At 43.0% G+C, this 27,231-nt stretch overlaps 1 protein-coding gene and 1 long non-coding RNA gene across 3 annotated transcripts; both read right to left on the bottom strand.

Annotated features, from left to right (window-relative positions):
* Positions 1 to 8,425: 8,425 nt before the first annotated feature.
* On the bottom strand, positions 8,426 to 13,058 carry LOC129710196 (uncharacterized). Its single transcript, XR_008725647.1, has 2 exons — positions 10,693 to 13,058; positions 8,426 to 8,558 (listed from the first exon to the last, which is right to left on the bottom strand). It is a non-coding gene; the product is annotated as an uncharacterized LOC129710196 (long non-coding RNA).
* Positions 13,059 to 16,730: 3,672 nt separating this feature from the next.
* Positions 16,731 to 26,401, bottom strand: nkiras2 (NFKB inhibitor interacting Ras-like 2). 2 transcript variants are annotated; one of them, XM_055657006.1, is made up of 4 exons: positions 26,267 to 26,401; positions 22,675 to 22,812; positions 19,575 to 19,816; positions 16,731 to 17,458 (listed from the first exon to the last, which is right to left on the bottom strand). In XM_055657006.1, exons 2-4 carry the CDS (start codon positions 22,766 to 22,768, stop codon positions 17,222 to 17,224), a joined length of 573 nt encoding a protein of 190 aa, XP_055512981.1. In that variant the 5' UTR covers positions 22,769 to 22,812; positions 26,267 to 26,401; the 3' UTR covers positions 16,731 to 17,221. The 2 variants fall into 2 exon arrangements, with proteins under 2 accessions (XP_055512981.1, XP_055512980.1); XM_055657005.1 differs by lacking the exon at positions 26,267 to 26,401 and adding an exon at positions 25,270 to 25,317.
* Positions 26,402 to 27,231: the final 830 nt, after the last annotated feature.

Below are 27,231 nucleotides of genomic sequence, written 5' to 3'. Positions count from 1 at the left end.
CCCCAAACCGTGCATGTATTTTGTTTACTTTTTTTGGCGGTACACCAGTTGAGCAGCTGCCCTACAGCACCAGAGACCCGAGTTTGATCCTGACTTGATGCTGTCAGCAAGGCCATCAACACAATCAAGGACCAGCCTCACCCCCGGTTACTCCCTCTTCTCCCCTGCCCCATTCGGCAAAACATACAGAAGTTTGAAATGTCGCACCCTCCAGATTCAGGGACAGTTTCTTCCCAGCTATTATCACGCAACTACAGAGAGCGGTCCTCACCTACCATCTACTTCATTGGAGACACTCGGGACTATCTTGAATCGGACTTTACTGAACTTGCACTAAACGTTATTCCCTTGATGCTGTATATGTACACTGTGGATGGCTTGATTGTAATCATGTATAGTCTGGTCGCTGACTGGATAACATGCAGCAAAAGAGCTTTCCACTGAACCTCGCTACATGTGACAGCAATACAATAAACTCAAATACATTTTAGAGGTTGAGTAAAAGACAAAGTGCTGAAGTAACTCAGTTGGTCAGGCAGCATCTGCGGAGGGAATGTAGAAGGAGGTTTCGGATCCGGGCTCTTCTTCAATCTGAAATTCCCACCACAGGTGCTGCCTGACCCGTTGAGTTGTTCCTGCTCTTTGTGCTTTGCTCTTGATTCCAGCAACTGCAATCTCTTACGCGTCCAACTGCAGAGGTTTGGAGCATTTATTTTGACCACCCTTGGCAACAAGAGTGCTGTCAGAAGATTGGAAGGCTGCTGGCATTTCCGCAGTGTTCAAGGAGGGAGGGAAGGATTACACCAGCCGTCTCAGCACAGATTCTGTGCTTGAATATTCACAGACATCAGACTACCATTGCTTTAGCAGAGTATTTACTGCCAAACCTTTACTTCATACTGTATCTGGTGCCCTTGATAAGTGTTTCATTCAGTCCCAATGTCCTTAAAATGGCTCTCGGGCAGGGGTGGGGAACCTGCGGCCTTAAGGCTGCAAGCAGCCTTCCTAGGCCATTAGGTGCGGCCTTTTGAATGAATCCAAATGTTGTAGAACAAAACCTTTTATTTTTATTAATATGTTTTTGTTCGTCTTTTATTATTTTTATTTTAATCTTAAAATGAACGTATTTAAAATACCACAGAGTAAACATAGAAACATAGAAAATAGGTGCAGGAGTAGGCCATTCGGCCCTTCGAGCCTGCACCGCCATTCAATATAATCATGGCTGATCATCCAACTCAGTATCCTGTACCTGCCTTCTCTCCATACCCCCTGATCCCTTTAGTCACAAGGGCCACATCTAACTCCCTCTTAAATATAGCCAATGAACTGGCCTCAACTACCTTCTGTGGCAGAGAATTCCACAGATTCACCACTCTCGGTGTGAAAAATGTTTTCCACATGTCGGTCCTAAAAGATTTCCCCCTTATCCTTAAACTGTGACCCCTTGTTCTGGACTTCCCCAACATCGGGAACAATCTTCCTGCATCTAGCCTGTCCAACCCCTTAAGAATTTTGTAAGTTTCTATAAGATTCCCCCCTCAATCTTCTAAATTCTAGCGAGTACAAGCCGAGTCTATCCAGTTTTTCTTCATATGAAAGTCCTGACATCACAGGAATCAGTCTGGTGAACCTTCTCTGTACTCCCTCTATGGCAAGAATGTCTTTCCTCAGATTAGGAGACCAAAACTGTACGCAATACTCCAGGTGTGGTCTCACCAAGACCCTGTACAACTGCAGTAGAACCTCCCTGCTCCTATACTCAAATCCTTTTGCTATGAATGCTAACATACCATTCGCTTTCTTCACTGCCTGCTGCACCTGCAAGCCTACTTTTAATGACTGGTGTACCATGACACCCAGGTCTCGTTGCATCCCCCCTTTTCCTAATCGGCCACCGAGTAAAAGAAGATTCAACAAAATAATCCTATACCTAATTGAAGTTTCTTGGATGTGGCCTTATTACATTACAGCTAACTTAATGCAGCCTTCCAACATGAAAAGGTTCCCCACCCCTGCTCTAGGGTCTCCCAGGTGTCCAGTGCTGGGATTCTCCGTACGGTCGAACTCTGGGATCTTCTGCCAAGGAAGTCAATAGATTGCACTCCAGCGTGACATTGTTTACTTTAGTGATAAATGACTGAAACTAGAAAACAGACGGCAATGATCATTTCAGAGTGGTTTGCATCTCTCGAGAAAATTAACTGGCATCAAACTTACTTGCGTATCAGGAACGATTTCACTGTCACTCATACAGTGAGGTGCCTCATTGGCTTTGCAACGTTTCTTTTGCTGCAGAAATTAGTCCATTTTGTGTGGAGAGACTCCATGGTTGGTTATTCACCCGAAACGTCACCCATTCCTTCTCTCCAGAGATGCTGCCTGTCCAGCTGAGTTAACCTCCAGCATTTTGTGTCTACCTTCGGTTTAAACCAGCATCTGCACCTCCTTTCGACAGCTACAACTAATTAGGGAAAGCATCCGGAATGCTTTTTTTGATCATTTTGGTCTCTTGGATGGATAGTTGAAGTGCTGAATAAACACCTGGGAAGTGGGATTTCAGCTTTCTGACCAGCATGTACATGTGACCTTCTGTTGCAAGTTTGTCTAATTTATTATTTCTTGAGACTGACTTTGTTTGTGAAGCTGCCAGCAACGTCATAACAGAAATTTTTATATTTTGATTTTGATTTTGATCACAATCCCAGATCCCACAGTTTGCAGCAACTCGTGGTGGAATCTGTCATCGGAGCAGTTTTAAGGAGATTCGTGTGGGGCAGATGGAAGGCTTGCTTCAATGTGCTGACATTTTTCCCCGCTGCCAGCACAGCAGTTCTGCCCAGTTGCAACAGAGCAATGTTGCCCTCTGGTGCATCACAATGTCATCTCAAGCACAAAGGGAGAGAGTGAATGCGAGTGCGTAAAGATTGCAACTTGACTATTTTAGATTATCTTTTTCCAACCTCGGGATTTCCCAATTCATTTCCAGGTAAAGTATTTTGTTGAATGTAGTCATTGCTGCGATATAGTATTTGGAGAAATCAACGTGTCCACTCACAAATCACGTTGTGTTTCATTGCTTACAAATTTGATTGATGTCCAGTTCCACAGTTCTCCACATTGTTTCTCTTGAGGTCACACCTTCCCCAGCCAACAATGGACCTACCAGGCACCTCCCCACCTGTGTTCATTTGTGGCTGGCCCAGATTGTTCATGGTCTTTTGCGTCATGGTCTCTTGGTAAGTCATCCGTTCTTTTTCTCCAGAGATGCTGCCTGACCCACTGCCTGAGTTACTCCAGCACTTTGGGTCTATCTTCGGTATAAACCAGTATCTGCAGTACCTTCCTACACATTTTGGCTGCTGTTCCTTCTTTCTACCATTCTGCACATAGTATATATCCCTCTGGTCTTTTTCATGGTAGGACCAAAACATTTTCAATGTTCACCTGGGAAAGCAGACACTGCCACTGGAACACCCGGTCCATAAGATAGCACTTCTGACCCTGTTAAACTGTTGCACTGGAGCAGTGGCCTAGAATATATGTCCTAAAGTCATGATCATAGGTGATAGGGGCAGATTTAGGCCATTTGGTCCGTCAAGTCTACTGCGCCATTCAATCTATCTTTCCCTCTTAACCCCATTCATCTGCCTTCGCCCCATAACCCCTGACACCCGTACTAATCCAGAATCTATCTCTATCTCTGCCTTAAAATATCCATTGACTTGGCCTCCACAGCCTTCTGCGGCAATGAATTCCACAGATTCACCACCTGGATGGGCTTTGCTTTTGTTACACACCAAGCATTCCATGTAGTCTCCCCAGCAACGCGCAGTTTGCTAACTGCTCAACTCTTGCTTAGCTATTGGCAGTAAAATTATCTGCTGTACTAACCCCTTGAGGAATATGTCAATGGAAAATGAAAGCATTTCCAAAATCTAACCATGCTTCTTGTGCTACGCAATGATAGTTCTAATCAAGAATCCATCTATCTCTGCCTTAAAAATATCCTGGACTTGAACTTGCAGAACCAAAGCCCAGTAAAGCTAACATCCTTAGCTACAAACTGCGATGAAGCTCACACCAACACATCAGAAGGCAGCAAACTGGCGTTTAAACATAAGAGGTTTCAACTATCTCATAAGAAACTTTGCCAAGCTCTTGATGATTAATGAGTCCTTGTTTTGTGCTCCAGTGATAATTCAGTCCACTTGGGTTTTAACAGTAATTTTCATAAATCTTACAGAAAAAATAACTTGAAACATATGCCTCACATTCCAAGGACATTAGACAGAAAGAAAACCTAATTGGAGTCAATTCTTGCAATTAAAGTTGTAAAGTGTAAAATACATTATAAACAGAGCGATTGTGACATTATTCTCCTTGTACTTGGAGGTTATCTGTTGTCCATGGAACAGGGATTTCAGTGTAATTACGGCATTCATTTTTGAGGGAAATATTGTCATTGAAATAGCTATTTAAAACTTCTGTAATGTACTATGTAGGTAAAACACTTACATTGTGAATGCTGCTCAGGTCAAACATAGGGAGGTGACCTGTCTGAGAAATATTTTAGCTGAAACGTATTGTTGCTTTAGAATTCAGAAATGGATAATAAGTTTTGTTGCTGTTCAGAAACCAGTCACTTTGTTTGTACCAACTGTAGGACTTATCAAAATAGATAAATACGACTGCTATATTTTGGTAGGAAGAATAAAGAGGCCACATACATCCTGTGAAGTAAGTGAACAAGTTGGGTCGGGGAGTCTGGGGTTGTAGATACACCAGTCACTAAAGTTCCAACACAGTGAGTAAAGTGTTAATAGAGTTCTGGGGTTTCTTTTTTTTTAGTTTGTTTTAGTGATATAGCCCAGAAACAGGCCCTTCGGCCCACCGAGTCCACACCGACCAGCAATCCCCGCACATTAACACTACCCTACACACACTAGGGACAATTTACACTTACACCAAGCCAATTAACCTACAAACCTGCATGGAAACCAAAGATCTCGGAGCAAACCCACGCGGATTTTGAAACATTGAGGTGCAAAATGGTCTGCAGTATTGATAACTGATTAATATAGTTTATTTATTGAGATTGAATACTGATGCCACATTTATTCAAGAAAATAGATTAGTTGGAGACTTTTTAAGAGGTCTTAAAAATGCACCAGAGAAGAGGGTAGATGTGGAGGAGATATTTACCATGTGTGATTGACATCAGAATAGAAGTCCGTAAATAGTAATGAATAATTCAGAATAAACCATTTTGTCCTGAGAACCCGAGGAATGTGGAACTTGGTCCACAAGGGAGCAGATAGAACCTTTCTCCCAGAGTGGAAACGTCCAACACTAGAGGGCATAGTTTAGTTTAGTTTAGTTTAGTTTAGAGATACAGCGCGGAAATAGGCCCTTCGGCCCACCGGGTCCGCGCCAACCAGTGATCATCGCATATTAACACTATCCTACACACACTAGGGACAATTTTTACATTTGCCAAGCCAATTAACCTACATACCTGTATGTCTTTGGAGTGTGGGAGAAAACCGAAGATCTCGGAGAAAACCCACGCAGGTCACGGGGAGAACGTCCAAACTCCGTGCAGACAGCACCCGTAATCAGGATTGAACCCGGGTCTCCGGCGCTGCGTTCACTGTAAGGCAGCGACTCTACCGCTGCGACACCCTGCTGTCCTTATAGCTATAAGGTGAGAGGGGAAAAGTTCAACAGACATGTGTAGGGTGAGTATTTTTACGCAGAACTGGGTGGGTGGGTGGCTGGTACACACTGCCAGGGGTGGTGGTGGAAGCAAATAGATAGTGGTGTTTAAGAGGTTATTAGATAGGCACATAGATGTGCAGGGAATAGAGGGATATGGATGATGTACAGGCAAATGAGATCAGTTTAGCATCATGTTCGGCACAGGCATTGTGGGCCAAAGGGCCCGTTCCTGTACTCCACTCCATCGACTCAATGCAGTTTGAAGTCGACCCTCGGCTTCCAGAGACCACAGCTGCATTATTGTTTTATTGGTGCCTTGTGCTTCAGTTTGCAAGACAGCAAAAGCAGCAGCGACAGATGACCTGACCGTCTGAAGTGAAAAACTACCTACTCCCCCATCCATTATAATTATTTTAAATCAATGTAAAGTCAAAATGAAACACTGTTTCTATGCGGGTGCAGCAGCATCTATAGAGCGAAGGAAATAGGCAACGTTTCGGGCCGAAACCCCCCATCAGTCTGAAGAAGGGTTTTGGCCCGAAACGTTGCCTATCTCCTTCGCTCCATAGATGCTGCTGCACCCGCTGAGTTTCTCCAGCACTTTTTTTGTGTACCTTCGATTTTCCAGCATCTGCAGTCCCTTCTTAAACACTGTTTAGATGCAGGTGTTTGATATTTTTCCCATCTTCGGATGTCTGGGAAATACGATGGGGTTTTTTTTAAGCAGCCAACTCATGTCCACTCTCAGCAGATTCTTACTGCCGTTGACGTGAATAGGGAGTGAAATGTTATCAACCACGGTGTGTTAGCAACATGATCGTGTTCACACAGTGCCATGGGGGAGCCACACAGAACTGTCAGGACGGCTTTAGCCACATGAGAGATGGTGGAAAATAAGCAAATGTAAAGCTGTACGAAGAGGGCAGTTTCTAAGCTGAATGTTTGGACTGTGTGATCCTAGCAATATCCCGTTACCAGTGAAAGATGAATTTGTATATTGTAAATTCTAAATTCACAGGTTCAATAATTAATTATTCCCAAGATTCAAGATTCAAGAGAGTTTATTGTCATGTGTCCCAGATAGGACAATGAAATTCTTGCTTTGCTTCAGCACAACAGGGGGTGGGAGATTGCAACCTTTATGTGGTCTGCCATGTTTCGATGAATGCAATCAACCTGGTGTGCACAATCAAGTAAGATCAAATAGAACAAGGTGTCCTACAACTTTAGGCTGTGCACGCCATACGCAAGAAGAAGAAGCACAACAGAATATGGTAGGCATGAATACAGAACAGATCAGTGTATCCATATACCATTATATAAATATATACACACATGAATAAATAAACAGATAACGTGCAAATAAACAGATAATGGGCTATTAATTTTCTGTTTGAGTTGAGCTTAATAGCCTGATGGCCGTGGGGAAGTAGCTATTCCTGAATCTGGACGTTGCAGTCTTCAGGCTCCTGTATCTTCTACCTGAAGGTAGCAGGGAGATGAGTTTGTGGCCAGGATGATGTGGGTCCTTGATGATGCTGCCAGCCTTTTTGAGGTAGCGACTGCGATAGATCCCCTCAATGTTAAGACAACAATACCAGACTCTTCTATACTACACAACACTCGCATCAATTATGAATTTCTATGATTAGACACACAATGCAGGTCGGGCTGCATCTCTGGAGAAAAAGGATCAGTGACATTTCGGGTCGGGACCCTTTTTCAGACAATGCACTGCCTTTGATTGCACTTAGTGTTTTTTATTGTGATTATTAATTTGTTGTTTTTTTGTTTACTTGATAGTGTGTATGTGTATTGCATGCATGTACTGTACTGACAACAGTGCATAACCTGAAATGCTGCTGCAAGTAAGAATTTCATTGTTCCATTGTCAATGCATACGACTATTAAACATTCTTGACTTGGGAGACTTGGACTTTGTTTGCATTTAAGACTTTTAACATATAACCATATAACCATACAACAATTACAGCACGGAAACAGGCCATCTCGACCCTTCTAGTCCGTGCCAAACACGTATTCTCCCCTAGTCCCATATACCTGTGCTCAGACCATAACCCTCCATTCCTTTCCCATCATTTATTTTTAAATGATAAAAACAAACCTGCCTCCACATAAGATAAGATAAGATACATTTATTGTCATTTGGACCCCTTGAGGTCCAAACGAAATGCCGTTTCTGCAGCCATACATACAAACACATAGACCCAAGACACAACATAATTTACATAAACATCCATCACATTGCTGTGATGGAAGGCCAAATAAACTTATTTCTCCACTGCACTTCCCCCCCCCCCCCCCGATGTCAGTCAAAGTCAAAGCCCTGGAAGCTCGATTTCCCGCGGCCATTAAACACAGCTACCACTCTCTGAGTAAAGAAGTTCCCCCTCATGTTACCCATAAACTTCTGTTCCTTAATTCTCAAGTCATGTCCCCTTGTTTGAATCTTCCATACTCTCAGTGGGAAAAGCTTATCCACGTCAACTGTCTATCACTCTCATCATTTTAAAGACCTCTATCAAGTCCCCCCTTAACCTTCTGCGCTCCAAAGAATAAAGCCCTAAGTTGTTCAACCTTTCTCTGTAACCTAGTTGCTGAAACCCAGGCAACATTCTAGTAAAACATGTTCTGTTTTCCACCCACCAGCAGCCAACTACAGAACACAAGAACTGCAGATGCTGGTTTATACATTTATACTGATTTATGCTGATCGGATACAAAATGCTGGAGTATCTCACCGGGTCAGGCAGCATCTCCGGAGAAAAAGGATAGGTAACATTTCGGGTCAGGACCCTTCTTCACCAGCCGACTGCCTGTGGTTTAAAAACACAATACACAGACTGTGGATGATTCAGAAATATTTGGTGTTGGTGATAGTAAGGACGATAGTCTTAGACCACAGGATGAAATTGATCAATAGGTTAGATGGGAAGAGTGATGGCAGATGAAATTTAATCCCATTAAGTGCGAGGTGATGCTCTTTGGAAGGAATATTAAGATGAGGACAATAAATGGTAGTAAGCACTTGGGAGTATTGAGCAACGGAGAGAACTGGTTACGGAGTTCTTGACATACCGATTATGGAGAGTCGGTATGTCAAGGAGGCCGCTCTCTAACTTCTACAGGTGTACAGTCAAGAGCATGCTGACCACTTGCATCGTGGCTTGGATCGGCAACTTGAGTGTCCAGGAGTGGAAAAGGCTGCAAAAGGTTGTAACCACTGCCCAGTCCATCATCGGCTCTGACCTCCCTACCATCGAGGGGATCTATCGATGGCACTGCCTCAAAAAGGCTGCCAGCATCATCAAGGACCCACATCATCCTGGCCACACACTCATCTCCCCGCTGCCATCAGGTAGAAGGTACAGGAGCCTGAAATCTGCAACATCCAGGTTCAGGAATAGCTGCTTCCCCACAGCCATCAGGTTATTAAACACAACTTCAAACTATGAACTATAACAGCCTATTGCACTTTATCTGTGTATTTATGTGTGTGTGTGTATTAATATATATATTTGTAATGGTATATGGTCACACTGATCTGATCTGATATCTGATCTGTATTTATGCCTAAACTATCCTGTCATGCTGCAGCAAGCAAGAATAGCATTGTCCTATCTGGGACACATGACAATAAACTCTCTTGAGGTGTCAAGTTTCCTGAAGGTGGCAGCACAGATACTGTAGATAAAGTAGTGAAAAATAAATATGGGATACCTACCTTTATTAACCAGGGCATGGAATTAGTACAGCCCGAAGATAATGGCAGAACTTTATAAAGCAGTGGATACTGATGAAGTATTGTTTGTATTAATGGTCACCACATTGTCGGACATATTGCACTGGAGGAGATTCCCGAGGACGTTGCCTGGGATGTAGATTCTCAGTTCTGAGGAGAGACTGGATAGTCGGTGTTTGTTTTCCTTAGAGTGGAAGAAGCTGAGGGGCAGCTCAGAGAGTGGTAGCTGTGTGGAATGAGCTTCCAGTGGAAGTGGTGGAGGCAGGTTCGATTTTATCATTTAAAAATAAATTGGATAGGTATATGGACGGGAAAGGAATGGGGGGTTATGGTCTGAGTGCAGGTAGATGGGACTAGGGGAAAATAAGTGTTCGGCACGGATTTGAAGGGCCGAGATGGCCTGTTTCCGTGCTGTAATTGTTATATGGTTATATGGGTGGGGGGTCTGACAATCTGAGAGAGGGTACACAACGTCATGAGGGCCTTGAATCAGTTAAGATCTATATTACACTTGGGTGTGTAAAACTAGAGGACATGTTTAGCATACAGGGAAGAAATTTCTATGAGAGATTATACGGACGACCATTTTACCCAGAGGGTGGTTGGAATCTGGAATGCAGTGGGACTGAGAAGGTGATAAAGATCGAGACTCTCACTGGATGTAAGAAGTATCTGAACAAGTATTTCATCAAAACATAAAGACTACGCACCAAATGCTGGTAAATGAGATTAGTGTTGATGGACACTCTGTTTAGTTTATTGTTGTCACATTTACAGTGGTACAGTGAAAAGATATTTGTTGCGTCAGCAAAAAGACTACACATGATTACAATCAAGCCGTCCACACAGTACAGATACAGGATAAAGGGTATTGATGCGGGATAAAGAGTATATACACAGAATAAAGGTACAGTATATTTGCTTGTGCATGGTGGGCCAAATGCCCATTTTCTGTGCAGTATGTCCACATGTCCATGGAGAGAGAGTTATTCATCTGCAATGTTGACTTTGTTTCTCTCTCCACAGATACCGCCTGACCTGCTGAACATTCCTAGCAGTTTCTGCCTTTATTTCTTTTTAATTTCTTTCCATGAGCCCACAACCCAGCAATGCATTTAAGGCTGCTGATTACTGCTGTAGGTCAGCATGGAGGGAGGTAGGAATACCCTACGTCAGATTGCATTCAAAGCATTTCAACTTGGCATTACCTGCTACATCAGGGTTGATGGGGCACTCAATGTGCGATGGCAAATTTTCCGGTCTATTACCAAACAGGAACATTTTAATTCCATGCCTGAAATGTTAAGGTAATCACACAGAAATTCAATTACATAATGCTGTTTAGTCCAACATTTAGCACCAGAAAATCTTTTTTCGCACAGGTTATTTTGTGCCCAATTGGACACTTCTAGGTGTAAACTATCTCTGTGCCCCTGAAGCTATTTCTGACTGTGATGTTCCTTTTGGATCATATTGTCCTGGGAATATCATTGTTGAGCATCTTCAAGTTCAAGTGAGTTTATTGTCATGTGTCCCTGATAGGACAATGAAATTCTTGCTTTGCTTCAGCACACAGAACATAGTAGGCATCTACTACAAAACAGATCAGTGTGTCCATATACCATAATATAAATATATACACACATGAATAAATAAACTGATAAAGTACACATAACAGATAATGGGTTATTAATAATCAGTTTGGTCCGAGCCAGGTTTAATAGCCTGATGGCTGTGGGGAAGTAGCTATTCCTGAACCTGGTTGTTGCAGTCTTCAAGCTCCTGTACCTTCTACCTGAAGGTAGCAGGGAGATGAGTATGTGGCCAGGATGGTGTGGGTCTTTGATGATACTGCTAGCCTTTTTGAGGCAGCGACTGTGATAAATCCCCTCGATGGAAGGAAGGTCAGAGCCGATGATGGACTGGGCAGTGTTTACTACTCCCATTGCAAACCCCGATGCAGTACTATTCCAACTTAACTTCAATTATCCACCACTGACTGATGCCTTCTCACCCACCTGTCGCTCTCCCCTTTGATCGCGCTATCCATCCTTCCAGCATTAATGTGGCTTTGGAGCAGAGCACAGGCAACACATGCTAGATCCTCAAAATATGCAGCGTTCCCATTGATGCACCTAAAAATGTCCAGGGCAGTAGTCGTACCGTGAATCTGAATTACAGAATTACATCGTTCTGACCTTTTCGCGAGGATGGAAATGTCCGACACTAGAGGGCATAACTATAAGTGAGAGGCGGAAAGTTTAATGGAGGTGTGCAGGGCAATTTTCTTTACAGTGTAGTGGGGACCTGGAACACATTGCCAGGGGTGTTGGTGGAGGCAGACACAGTAGTGATGTTCAAGAGGTTTTTAGATAGGCACATGGAAGTGCAGGGAATAGAGGGATATGGATCATGTTCAGGCAGATGAGACCAGTTTATCTTGGCATCATGTTCGGCACAAACATTGCGGGCCAAAGGGCCTGTAGCTGTGCTGTACTCTGCTGTATGTATGTGAACTGGCATGTTTAAGCTCCATGCACCTGTAATTCCCAATCACACACTGAAGGCTTGACCATAAACAGGAATCTATCAGCTAAGGTTATGATGCTCTTGTCAGAAATCCCAGGCCAGCAGGAGCTACTGGGCTGGTCTCGTGTTACACAGGTTTTGGCTTGCTCTTCGCCACAGGCTTTCTAACGTGCTCTCAGTATCACCGTTAATACTGAGAGCATAGATACTACATTTGTTCTCTGCAGTGGCACACTGAGTTACCTTGTAATAACAGTGGAAAGGAAATTGGGGCTGAGAGATCAAAATGAGCAATCAGGTGGATAGAAGTAGGAAATGGCAGAATGAGCCAGGGGAGTCTTACATATTGATTTTCTAACATAACAATGAAACCACAATTTAAAATCTGGCAGAAATCTATGTTGAACATCATAACACTCTGGGCCCTGGAGAAATATTATGAAGTAACGCTCCTGGCAAGAAGCTCTTTGAATAAGAGGGCAGCAATCCATCACACTTTTGATTAATTCCCAATGTGCATTACCACTGCAGTACGCTTTGCACCAACAAGACTAAATTATAAATCTCATCTCCACAGTAGAACTTTGGAACTCAATCTGCTGTTAGCATTTTTTCCCCCTGGGTTTAGCATCTACTGCAGTGTATCTGTAGCAGCTCCACTGGAAATGTGCACACACCATGGTTAATATACCAACAACTCCAAGTATTTAGCAAGTCAATGAACTGGCTTAAGGGCCTGTCCCACTGCGGGGACCTAATTTGCGAGTTTAGAAGAGTTTGCGCTCGACTCAAACTCACAGCATGGTCGACACATGGTCCGAGTAGGTCACTGTAACTCTCCTTCGTGCTCGAGGGAAGCTCCCGCATACTCAGTTTTGTGGAGGAAAGTATTTCAGCATGCTGCTTTCTAAAAAATTTCCACGAGTAAAAATTGGTCGGCATGGTTCTTTTGAACTCGTAGTGCAGTGGAATGGGATCGCTATGTAGTTATTGGCAGTCGAGCATAGCCATAAGCTATCTCCTTTGCTGACGTGTGTGTGTGTGCGCGCGTACGTGTGTGTGTGTACCGTCGATCCACCTCACGGTTTTTCAGGCGAGTGCCATCGAGCTTGAAGGTCGAAGACAGTTGCTGAAAAGTCACATTAGTGGGACAGGCCCTTTAAAATGCTGCTCTGTGGAAGTATGTCCACAATATCGTGTCCCTTTAGTTTAGTTTAGTTTAGTTTAGTTTAGTGTAGAGCAGAAACAGCCCCTTCGGCCCATGGAGTCAATGCCGACCAGCAATCCCCGCACATTAACACTATCTTACAGTCACTAAGGACAATTTACAATTTTTACCAAGCCAATTAGCCTACAAACCTGTTCAAGAAGGAACTGCAGATGCTGGAAAATCGAAGATACACAAAAAAAGCTGGAGAAACTCAGCGGGTGCAGCAGCATCTATGCAGCGGTGCAGCAGCATCTATAGTCTGAAGGGTTTCGGCCAGAAACGTTTTCCATTTCCTTCGCTCCATAGATGCTGCTGCACCCGCTGAGTTTCTCCAGCTTTTTTTGTGAGCCTACAAACCTAAACGTCTTTGAAGTGTGGGAGGAAACCGAAGCTCCCAGAGAAAACCCAGGCAGGTCACGGGAAGAACGTACAATCTCTGTATAGATAGCACCCCGTAGTCAGGATCAAACCCGGTTCTCTGGCACTGTAAAAAGGCAGCAACTCTACCACAGCTCCACTGTGTCGCCGATTTTGCAGCTGATCCCAAGCTCATTTGATCAGCACTTGCTGAGTGAAGTGATAGATTTATAGCTAAGAACAGCAGACACAGCATGAAACAATGGCATTTTTTTCCTAAACTGTCAACACTGTTTATATTTATGCATGATTGTGGTACACACCTTTCAAAATTGTGACTGAATGCACCATGATTTTATGCATTACTTCTAGTAGCAGGCAGCTCTTTTGCAAAAGTGTAAGCCATCCAGTTCCTCATACCTGATTTGCCATTCAATAGAACTGTGGCTGATTTAAAAACCTCAGCACCACTTCCCTGAATCAACCTCAACAATCCCTGATGTCCTCAATATCCAAAAGCTGACTGATCGCTAGGTTGGGTATATTCATCAACTGAGCCTTCATAGAAAATTCCAAAAAATGACTGACTTGTGGTTGAAGAAACATTGTCTCCAGTGTCCTGAATGATCAATCATTTATTTTGAGACTGTGCCCACCAGGTCTGGTCACTGCAGCCAGAGGAACCTTCACCCTTGCATCTCTGCTGTCAACCCCTCTCTGTGATTGTTGTGTTTCAATGGGATCACTTTACATTCTTCTAGTCAGATGTGAAAAAAAACCCAGTACAGGTAGGTGCATTGTACTGGTAATGATACACCAGTAGGAACTTTAAATTACTTTCACCCCTGCGTTAGAGATGGAAGAAATGTAGCAGCAGGGGACAATCCCCAATCCCAATCCCAGGAAGTTTTTTTTATGTATCCTCCCTTAGGTACCTGACGTATATATTTTCCAGGTTTAATCTTACCAAGATCCTATAATTTATTTTTACTCAAGCCCTCATCTTTCCATGTCTCACCCACATTGCGTGCATGAACTCTGAACACCAATATTTTTGGGTCAATAGACAATAGGTGCAGTAGGCCAGTCGGCCCTTCGAGCCAGCAGCACCATTCAATGTGATCATGGCTGATCATCCCCAATCAATACCCCGTTCCTGCCTTCTCCCCATATCCCGACTCTGCTATTTTTAAGAGCCCTATCCAGTTCACTCTTGAAAGCATCCAGTGAACCTGCCTCCACCGCCCTCTGAGGCAGAGAATTCCAATCCATTTAAAAGGTATTCTGCTTTTTTTTTTTAAACTCGGTGCTTAACTTCTTTTTTCCCCACATTATATTGCACCAATTATGCAATTTTTCATTTACTTAGCTTGTCTCTTTCAGAAGTCACTGTATCCTCTGTACAATTCACCCTGGCATTCAGCCCAACACCACTGGCAACAGTGGACTTATTATTATAGTTGGTTCCCTCATCCAAATTGTTGAGATAAATTTTGAACGATTGGGGCCACAACACTGCTCCCGACAGCAACCCACCAGTTATATCCTGTTGTGTCCTCCTCCAGCATTTTGTGTGTATCTTCTGCTACCAATGGGTCAGACTTTATAACCATGAGGTGGTGTTCTGCTTCACCTGCTGCATCTCCAGCAAATGGCTTAAGGATCAACGAATGTGGCTCTGGAAGAGCCCAGATGATTTGCACGAATATGTTGCGGTCAAAGTTCCATGCCTTCCATCTTCTGAATCCACCAACACCATCTACTAAATGTGACACCAGATGGCTGAAGTTGGTGTGTTATTTTTTAATGAGAGCGGTGAAGGCAAGGTATAAACTGAAATGTTTAGCAGGAGGAAGAAGTAGAAACAAGGAATTGCAGATGTTGGTTTATAAAAAATGACACAAAGTGCTGGAGTAAATGAGTGGGTCAGGCAGCATCCCTGGAGAACATGGTTTAGAACAACGGTTCCCAACCTGGGGGTAAATTTCACCTACCCAGGGGGTAAATTTGTACATATTTTTTCTCATTGACCAACTGTGTTTGGTTCTGTACATCATTAATTGTTCATATATAACTGAAATAACTTTGTTATATGCTATTAAAGTTGACAGGGGTAAACGGGATGAAAAAAGTTGGGAATCCCTGGTTTAGAAGGAAGCAGTCTTTTTGATTGAAGGCACGTGAACCCCCAAAGATCAATTAGTGGCTAAAAAGGAACATTATTTGGTGCAATGATATCGGCTGAGGATAAAGGAGTAGGGGGAGAAGCGATGAAAATCAGGAGTTAATTTGAGTCTCTGTTTATAGGGAACAAACTGATTAATCTGAATCTGAGCATCCAGTAAACAATTTGTCAAGGCAATGGAGTAAGGAGGTTTGTACAGACCAGTTTGAATGATAAAAAATACATTCTGGTCCCACTGAGATATGTCAACCGTCCTTCGGTTTACACAAAAATGATGAAATGCTTTTCCTCTACAAGCAGCTATTATTTTGATTCCAGAATACTTATGAAGTCATAACATGGGCTTTATGAGTCAAGATACATAGAAGTTATACTGAAGGTCAGTCTCTGCCTTTCTAAATGTACATGAATGCTATCCTTTAGGATTTTCTCCATTTGCCTTATCCTTGCTGTCATTATTAAATAAAACATTAGATATCCTTCAATCTTCTGGCATCTCACCTATCGCTAACAAAGATTCAAAAATCTTTGCAGGCCTCCAGCTGTCTCCCCCTTTACTTCTCATAACAACCTGGGATGGATCTCATCTGATCCCAGGGAAATATCAACCCCTTCAGCATCCTAAAATATTCAATATCTCCAAATCAATAATGACCTGATCCAGATTATCTACATATCTCTCCGTGACCACACTATCCTCTTTGTCCTTTGCATTGAGTACAGGTGAGGTTTGACTGAGTCAAGTTCCATTCTACATTCCCAGTCTAAATTTTAGTTTCTCAACAGTTAAGAACTCACGCACTTTTTAAATAAGATTGGCTTGATGTATTTTTTTGGAATAGTTGACTTTCCTGCAGCAGACTTCAAAAGCAGGCACACAACACTGAAGGTTAATAATCCAGGATATGAAATACTGCGCGTGTATAACATTCAATAGATGAAAATTGGAGAGATGCCGACTGATCTACTGTAGTTCCTAGCATCTTTATTTGTAATGAATATTCAATTTTCCTGCCCCACCCCAGATTCCTGAAAATAACAAAGACAAAACACTGTAGATGCTGAAAATCTGAACTGAGAGAAAATACTGGAAACTCACAGGCAGCATATATGGAAAAAGAAACAATTATGTTTCAGATCAAAGACCTATTTCCAGCTTTTAATGCCGGAGTGCCAATGTTAAATGAGGAAGCCAAATCTCTATGCCATGCCAGTTAGTACAATAACTCATGTTTGATTCATTCTTACAGAATCTCCGCTACTTTATAACGTGAATTTGCACAATACCAGACAGTGCATTTCAAACCTAATCCAATCGTATTTTAAGATCTTGCTTTGATAATACTCAATAGAAGAAAGAACATTAACAACATAAATAAGTATAGCTCTTCATAGATATGTAGTTTGCAGGAATGCAGTGAAATAATGCTCTTCAATGCCATCTCTGCATCTGCAATCAAGAGTCAATAGAGCCACTCCCCTTTTTCCGGCTGAGGGGAAAGGTGGACTTGCTCTGAGGCTGTGTCATCTTGCTGGCTAGGTGGACGAAAGGCTCGATCAGGGACTTGCGCTCTGCCACAGACACCTCCCAGAGTCTGACCTTCTCCGTCTTTGCCCACTGCTGAACAGCTTCATGGTCCACACGTCGCCCATCCGGGAGGTCACACTTGTTCCCCAGAACTACAATGGTCACCTGCAGCGAGGGCCAGAAAAGCAGAGCTTTCAATGCCAACTCCTAAAACTTTCAAAGCACGTCTGTACAAAAGTATTACTTTTTATCAGTAAAACGATTTTTAAGGGTAAAACCATTTCAAGATTAAGAAAAATACAAAATGATTTCCAATGCAGTTGTTTCCTTAGCTGATAAATACATTGTCCGATGTGGAACTGAAACAGAACAATCACTTGTTTTATCTCTGATCACCACCAAGTTGTTTAGCCTCTGCAAGATTGCAGGAGCTAATATGCTGAGGTGCTCACTGAAGCTTGGTGCAGCCAAAATTGATTAGTACGGGTGTCAGGGCTTATGAAGCAAAGGCAGGAGAATAGGGTTGAGAGGGAAAGATAGATCAGCCATGATTGAATGGCTGAATAGAGTTGATGGGCCAAATGGCCTTATTCTGCTCCCAGAACTTATGAATTTATGAACGTCAAGTGTGGGGTAGGGCACAGTCTGATGTCCTTCAGCCACTGAACATTGAGGGCAGAGTCTGGTGGGGACACCTGTCACACAAGGAAAGGTATATCAGGCCAGGAAGCAGCATGGGTGTTTTATTAAAATACAGGTGCATACACTATTGAGTATGACACTATTGAATGTATAGACATTGAGAATGTCTGAGGAGTTTTTGTTTTGTATATATATTTTTTTATTCTGAATAAAGTTTAGTTTTGGGTGAATAAATAATACTTTCAGCATTAGTTAAGATGCCGGCAGGCAGCTCGTCCTCATTATAGTCATGAGAACTATAACTGTTTTCAAAAGAAAAGTGGAAAATTGGAGGGCACATTTTGACAGACCTTGGTATCCAATGTGTTAAACTGGGAAGGTTTGTCAAGATCTCTAGGCCTATTCCTATACGTTCAATTTTTGCCCTTAATCATTATCCATCAGCTTCTCTTAAAAAATGTATGTATGTATATTGGACTTTATCTTGCACTAAACATTATATCCTTTATCTTTGATCTCTACACTGTGGACAGCTTGATTGTAATCATGTATAATGTTTTTGCTGACTGGATAGCACGCAATAAAAAAGCTTTTCACTGTACCACAGTACACATTACAATAATAAACTACATTAAATATGGACAAGTTTACCCTTCCATTAGATATATGTTGGCCTCGCTCAAGAACTCAGTACTGCAGCTCTCTATATGCTTGCATTTTAATAAAAAGAAATATTAAGATTCAGAATCTAATGAGCAGAAACACCTTACTTCAATTATAGAGAAGCCTGGTGAGATCATATCTTGAATATACGCGATGCTCCAGATGTAGTCTCTCCATCTTCTACAAAGAGCATTTGAAGTCGATGACACATGAATGTCTAGCAACTGGTTTCTCATTCACACTGCTCTAAATATTTCTTTATTTGTTATAAATAAAAAGAACGGTGAGCAGCGGTAGAGTTGCTGCCTAACAGTGCTTACAGCACCAGTGACCCGGGTTCAATCCTGACTATGGATGCTGTCTGTACAGCGTTTGTACATTCTCCCCATGACCTGCGTGGGTTTTCTCCAAGATCTTCGGTTTCCTCCCACACTCCAAAGTCGTACAGGTTTGTATGCTAATTGGCTTGGTATAAATGTAAATTGTCCCTAGTGTTTGGAGGATAGTGTGAATGTGCGGGGATCGCTGGTCGGTTGGACTCAATGGGCCGAAGGGCCTGTTTCCGTGCTGTATCTCTAAACTAAACCAGATTTTCAGTGGTTCAGATGGTTTTCCAAACCCAATTGTATAGGTGTGGTTCCATCCAATATTTGTTATTCTTGCAATAAGCCAATAGATGGAATGACTATTCTTCTAACATTAAAGTGTCACTGAAGCTGGGAGAAATAGCAGAATGCTCAGCTTTCAAGCATCGACATTCCTCATTGTTGTGAACAAAAACTTTCACCAAGCTAGCATTCTTAATAAACATTACATGAGGTTTTCGGGCGATATAGAGGATTAGCTAATAGTGACAAGCAAATAGAAAATATGGAGGATTAAACAGCGACAAGCAAATATAAAATGTTTATTGGCACATTTCCAACACTGAAACGTTTTGATGCTTGGATCAACAGAACAAAGTTTATTCCGGTACCTCTTTCTTGTCACGCGACCTGTCGATTTCCTTTTTGAGGGCTTCGACCCGTTTATAGGATTCCCAACTGTCGATGCTGTACACCAGCACAAACCCATCAGCAAAGGAATAGTAGTGCTTGGGAAGCTCGGTGCCTTCTTTCAGGCCTTTGGTGTCATAAAAGCGGACCTGTTCCCGGACACCACGGTCTGTCTCTATGGAACCAACATAAATGTCTTCCAGGGTTTCATTGGTCTCAGAACCTTATTGGGGAGAGGGTGGAGATAAAAAAGTTGTTGAATACTGTGACAACACTATAGGCTACCAATAATCAGTTCAGTTTAGTTTATCGTCACGTGTACCGAGGTACAGTGAAAAGCTCGTGTTGCGTGCTAACCAGTCAACGGAAAGACGAAACATGATTACAATCGAGCCATTCACAGTGTGCAGATAGATATATGATAAGGGAATAACGTTTGTTACAAGATAAAGTCTGATCAAAGGTAGTCCGAGGGTCATCAATTAATGGCCCTACGAAGCAACCCTGACCACCACCATCCAGTGCAGTTCCTGCAGAAATTATCCTGCTTTTACTGGAGAAGTTGCTGTCGTTTTCAACTACAGCTGCTGTTTAGACAGAGACTATTTCTGAGTAATTTAATTTTATCTACTATAAATTATACCGTCAGCTTTAAATCATGCAACATCATGTGCTGCTTCATTACCTAATGCAGTGACGATAATAAATGCTCTCAAAACTCTAATGGCTACTGGATACAGTAAAATACAGAAAATTATTTTTTTTTGTTGGTTAGGAAGCTGAACTGAAGCGTAGGAAGCAGAGGGTAACCTGATGAAGGTTTACAAAATATTGAGGAGAGAAGATCAGATAGATAGTCAGAGACTTTTCCCAGGTTGGAGGAGTCTAGATCTCGTGGGTATAGGTTTAAGTTGAGAGGCAAGAAATTTAAAAGAGATCTGAGGGAAAGGTTTTCCCATACACAGGACGGTAATTATATGGAACAAGTTGCCAGAGGAAGTGCTAGAGGCAAATACAGTTAAAATGTTTAAAAGGCATTTGGATAGGAAAGGTGTAAAGGTGTACTGACTTAATGGAGGCAAGTGCGATTAGTGTAGAACTGCACAATGATCGGCATGGATGAGGTGGGCAGCAGAGACCATTTCTGCACAGTATCGCCCTATGACTCTAAGAAAGTCTAGAACGAAGGGTTTCAGGATGGGGTTGCAAATATTTACAACTGAGTTGATGAAAAATTCCTCCGTTCAAATGGTCATGAATCTGTTGATTTCTCAACCCCCAGAATACTGGGGATGCTGTCACTGAAAATGTTCAAGACTGGAATTAATATTTTGACTATAATCAGGGGATATAGACAATAGACAATAGATGGAGTAGGCCATTCGGCCCTTCGAGCCAGCACCGCCATTCAATAAGATCATGGCTGATCATCCCCAATCAGTCACCCGTTCCTGCCTTCTCACCATATCCCCTGACTCCGCTGTCTTTAAGAGCCCTATCCAGCTCTCTCTTGAAAGTATCCGGAGAACCGGCCTCCACCGCCCTCTGAGGCAGAGAATTCTGGAGAAGTTACTGGAGTAGGAGAGGTTTTAGTTGTAGTGCGGGCATGGACGTGGGGAGGGTGATGGTAGAAGAGGTTAAGAATGAACAATGAGCCAGATATTGTATTGGGTGACTGGACAAGTTCAAGGGACCCCCTGGTTAATTTCTACTCCTATTTCATATGGTGTAATGCATCAGATTAATAAAACCAATGTTATTAATGAATGTTCTGAAACTAACACTTGCTGTATGTTACCAGTTGGGATGACACACAATGTCCACAGCCATTTTCTTTTTGATCTAAAGTAAAATTAGGTAATCCTGTAAATGTCGAGCAAGTCAGAAGGCAACCATGAAATGCAAAATCGAGTTCACATTTCAAGTTGACCCTTCATCAGATGAAAGAGCAATAACCTCAACATTTATTTATAGAAACAAGGAACTTCAGATAGTTTTACCTAAAAGGACACAAGGTGCTGGAGTAACTCAGCAGATCAGGCAGCATCTCTGGAGAACATGGATAGGCAACGTTTTGGATCAGAGCCCTTCTTCAAACTGAAGAAGTCCTGAGCCAAAATGTCACCTGCCCCACTCCAACATTAATTTTGATTTTTTTCTTCACAAATGCTATCTGATATATTACTTTTATTTCAGATTTGCAGCGTCTGCAGTTTTCTTTTTTAAAGCTTTTCAATTATTGCCACTTAATCGGAGTTTGCAGCAGTGAAGACTCAAACACAGATGCCCTAACAAAGGAAATGATCAGATGCAATCTTACTAAATAACAGGATCCTTGATCAATGGACATTTTTCCTAATCTTATTTCTCATGTGCTGTGCATCAGATTAATTAAATTAGTGTTATAATTTAATTTCTAATTTTCTGCCCTAAAAGATCCAAATGTTATTCCAGCAGTATTTCTTTTATAAGATCACCATTTACACAGTTGTGCAGGAAGAAACTGCAGATGCTGGTTTATACTGAAGATATACTAAAAGTATAGGAGTAACTCAGTGGGTCAGGCAGTATCTCTGGAGAGTTTTTAAGAAGGAACTGCAGATGCTGGAAAATCGAAGGTACACAAAAAAGCTGGAGAAACTCAGCGGGTGCAGCAGCATCTATGGAGCGAAGGAAATAGGAACGTTTCGGGCCGAAAGCCTTCCTCAGACTGATGGGGGGTCCTGGAGAAAAAAGATGGGTGACATTTTGGGTCATAACCCTTCTTCAGACTGAAAGTAGAGGGGTGGAACTGCAGGTAGGAACAAAACCTTTTTTCCCCACTTTTATTTTATTTTTCCAACCTTCAGTCCCCCCCACCCCTCTGCTTTCAGTCTGAAGAAGAGTTCCGACCCAAAACATCACCCATCCTTTTTTTCCCCAGAGATGCTGCCTGACCTGCTGAGATACTCCTGTACTTTTTCACACCCATCCCCTGTCATCACCCTCCCCAAAAGTCCATGCCCACACTACAGCTGCAACCTCTCCTACTCAAGTCCTACCTGAATGAAGCCGATTTTCCTGAACTGCCTTTGCACTTACCAACAATATGGTTTCCGTACAGAACCTGTTCCAAAATGGCGGTTTTCCCGACTGATGCCAGCCCACACACCACCACTTTACAACTCTTCCCCATCTCACTCGTGGGGAATTGCCAACAGTGGAGCAGAGATCTGGACACTGAAGAAACAGAAGAAAATAAACCAGAAACATTTCAACACCAAAAAAATTAATGCATGTAAATAAATTTCAAGGACTAGTTATAGACAATAGGTGCAGGAGTAGGCCATGTGGCCCTTCGAGCCAGCATCACCATTCAATGTGATCATGGCTGATCATCCCCAATCAATACTTCGTTCCTGCCTTCTCCCCATATCCCCTGACTCTGCTATTTTTAAGAGCCCTATCTAGCTCTCTCTTGAAAACATCCAGAGAATTCCACAGACTCACCACTCTCTGTGAGAAAAAGTGTTTCCTCGTCTCCGTTCTAAATGGCTTACTCCTTATTCTTAAACTGTGGCCCCTGGTTCTGGACTCCCCCAACATCGGGATCATGCTTCCTGCCTCTAGCGTGTCCAAGCCCTTAACAATCTTAGTTTGTTTATAGTTTCCCTCTTGCAAGCAGCATAAAGATATTACCAGAATCTCATTGACATTGCTATTTAAGTAACAGCCAGATCTTGATAACATTAATGATCAAGAAAACATTGCCTGGAAAGGCAGATGTAGATTCTGTAGCAATATCCACAACACAATTACACAAAAAAGGAAATTATTCAGTCATGGACAAAGAACATGTCTTTCAAAGACCTGTCAAATGCTCAATGGGCTAATTTGCCTCCTTCTATGTTGGGCAATTCCATAGACTAAGAAGTAAAATTAAAACCACAGATCGACACAAAATGCTGGAGTAACTCAGCATGACAAGCAGCATCTCTGGAGAAAAGGAATGGGTGACTTTTCGGGTCGAGACCCTTCTTCAGACTGAGAGTCAGGGGAGAGGGGGACATAGAGATATGGAAGGATAAGGTGTGCAAACACAGATCAAAGGGGAGGATGATTAAGGAAAATGTAGAATGGTTCATTGTGAGCTGAGGGGAAGGTGACCAAGAGGCATACAATCAGTCAAAATGTAATCAGGAAGACAGTGGAACTAATCGGAGAACTAGGATAGGGGAGGGACAGAGAGAGGGGGAAAGCAAGGGTTACTTGAAGTGAGAGAAATCAATAATAGAGAAATCAAAATGAAAACTACATATGTGGAAGTGTCCAGCTGATGGGAGCATGATATGAAATGATTGCCAAAATCCAATGGGCATTTAAAATAATTTTTCAGCGTTCCTGAGCTCTTGATTTAACATGATAACTAGCCAATGTCTGAATCGGGCCAGTAATTGGAAGAATTTACTACACGGCATGATCTGGATCCCAACTACATTGTCTAGAGACGAGAAGAATTTGGTTTCCCAGCAATTTTACACAAAGACTTGAGCTTTTTATCTGCAGGTTTTGTGGATTTGACTGGGTAATAAACAACAGGTCAAAGTCCAAAGATTGTCCAAATACGAGTAAGAAAGGCGAGACTGAGGAGAATGGTGATGGACCCAGTTGTTGTCGGTCTGTCTCAATGGAAGGACCACCCTCCATGTTAAATCATCAAGATCCCATTGTTTACAAATAAACTGCAGTGAACTCTAAGCTTAAAGCTTCTCTCTAGCATAATTACACAACAATGGACCTATCATATTTTATTGACCAATATCTTTATTATACTTTATCATGAATTACTTATTTTTATTGTAGCTTCCTATTTTTAAAACTATTCCTTCTCCGTCTCATCTGGTTTTGTTCTCACTGGGCCAAAACCTGTAATGGTGTAGCAAGCAAGAATCTCATTGTTCCAGTTTATATCTGGCGCATATGACGAATAAACACTGTTGAATCTTTCCTCATATTTAGCCCTGGGTCAAAATCGAGGTTTGCCCAGTTTCTCTATGTCAATGGACCCAATTAAATTCTTAATCTTGTCTATTACTTGGCCAGGGAGCCTGAGTTGGGAAAATGAATGAATTGAAATAGGATTGAGATAAACATAGAAGTTTTACAAAAATACAGAACAGATGACAGTGAACAACGGGTAGCAATATACATAGAGCATAGTTTAGTTTATTGTCACGTGTATCAAGGTACAGTGAAAAGCATTTGTCGCTAGTAAGCAGAAAGACAATACATAATTACAATCAAGCCATTCAGTGTATAGATACATGATAAAGGGAATAACGTGAATAAGGTTTAGTGCAAGATAAACCCAGTAAAGTCCAATCAAAGATTTGTTTGTTAGCCTAAGTGAATGTCAGACTTAATAAAAAGTATCAAGACTGAAAATAGAACGAAAGGTTCAAAGCCACCCACACGTGAAAAAGACAAAAAAACAAAAGACAGCGTGCATCAAAAGTCACCTGAAGACCCACATAATTGTGATCATTTTGAAGATCACAGGGGACACACTGTGAATACAGAAATACACAAATTAGTTCACTTCAGTGAGGAGAATTGGTTAGGATTTCCTGTATCAGAGCTAGTATGGTGAATAAGAAGGAAATCAACAGCATTTGCATGTCTACTTACAATACTTACTCTTTTAAAATGTAGTTACGTGCAATGTAACCCATCTTTGTCTTTTAGTTGATAATCTGACCTAAGAAACAGGAGCCTTACTAAGGTTTTGAAAGACCAGCACAGTACAGCCAGAGATAGTCACAAAATGCTGAGTAACTCAGCGGGACGGGCCGCTCTGACCAATTGCCCCTTCAAGTCTGCACCACCATTCAATCATGGTTGATCTATTTTCCCTCGCCATCCCATCCTCCTGCTTTCTCCACGTTGATGCTCTTACTAATCAAGAACCTATCAATCTCTGCTTTAAAAACACTGCTTTAGTTCAAGGTCACATTTATTGTCACATGCACCAATTAAGGTACAGTGATATTTGAGTTATCATACAGCCATACAAGTAAAAATAAAGCAATACAAGATAGAGTTTAACATAAACATCCATCACAGTAGAATCACCATTCCTCACTGTGATGGAAGGCGATAAAGTCCAATCAATCTTCCTCCTTCCTGCTTTAAAGTGATGTGTTTATGGTTTTGAAAGAGTGTAAAGACCTGGCCCAAATATAGGCACCTAAAACATCATGAAATAAATCTGACACCTCCACTGAATCATCTTACAGAACAACTTTTAAAATTCAAGCTACACCTGTCTATGTGTACAGTCTGCTAAACTATACAACACAGGTACAATCTGCACAAAAACAGAAGCATTAATTCTATGGTATATGATATATTCTATGGTATATGGTCACATACGGAATTTGATATAATTTGTATTTATGCCTAAATATTCTGTTATATTTAAGAATATCATTGTCCTATCTGGGGCACATGACAATAAACTCTCTTGACATTTAAATCGGGAAGTGGATGCTTTGCAGATAACAAACGCACACAGACATGAATCAACATGGCCAGCATTAAATAAAGCAATTCTGCCAAATTATAAATCCTTATTTAATTTAATCTGTTAGTTGGAAACGACAATATAAACATGTTGGAGGGGTTTCAGCGTTACCTCAGCTTCAGTAAGAGGTTTGTCAGCGACAGATCGCTCGCCTGCGCCGGCCTGACCCGCGGCCTCTGCCTGATGCCCGCTCAATGCGGCCTCTCTCACTCCCTCCGCACACAGCGCCCCCACAGGCCGGAGCACACAGCGCCCCCACAGGCCGGAGACACAGCGCAGCGCCCCCACAGGCCGGAGACACAGCGCAACCCCCCCACAGGCCGGAGACACAGCGCAGCGCCCCCACAGGCCGGGACACAGCGCAACGCCCCCACAGGCCGGAGACACAGCGCAGCGCCCCCACAGGCCGGGACACCATCCACACACAGCGCCCCCACAGGCCGGGACACAGCGCCCCCACAGGCCGGAGACACCATCCGCACACAGCGCCCCCACAGGCCGGGACACACAGCGCCCCCACAGGCCGGGACACACCATCCGCACACAGCGCCCCCACAGGAGACCGGCAACGCCCCCACAGCCCACGCAGCGCAGCGCCCCCACAGGCCGGGACACCACCCGCACACAGCGCCCCCACAGGCCGGAGCCACCATCCGCACACAGCGCCCCCACAGGCCGGAGACCCAGCGCCCCCACAGGCCGGAGACACAGCGCAACGCCCCCACAGGCCGGAGACACAGCGCACAGCGCCCCCACAGGCCGGAGACACAGCGCAGCGCCCCCACAGGCCGGGACACCATCCACACACAGCGCCCCCACAGGCCGGAGACACAGCGCAGCGCCCCCACAGGCCGGAGACACAGCGCAGCGCCCCCACAGGCCGGGACACCATCCGCACACAGCGCCCCCACAGGCCGGAGGAGTTCCCCCACAGTCCTCCCAGAATCATTTCCAAGCCACAGATCATGGCTTTGCTCCACAGAGCAGGGGGCACAGCGCCCCCCACAGGATTGGAGGTGTTCTCAGTCCTCCCAGCATCATTTCCAACCCAGCAATTTCCCTCCCACAGGCAGCGC

This window comes from Leucoraja erinacea, chromosome 27 (assembly GCF_028641065.1).
Source record: "Leucoraja erinacea ecotype New England chromosome 27, Leri_hhj_1, whole genome shotgun sequence".
Lineage (NCBI taxonomy): Eukaryota > Metazoa > Chordata > Chondrichthyes > Rajiformes > Rajidae > Leucoraja > Leucoraja erinaceus.
Note: the sequence above shows the minus strand (reverse complement) of the source record. Positions and strands in the feature narration are given on the sequence as shown.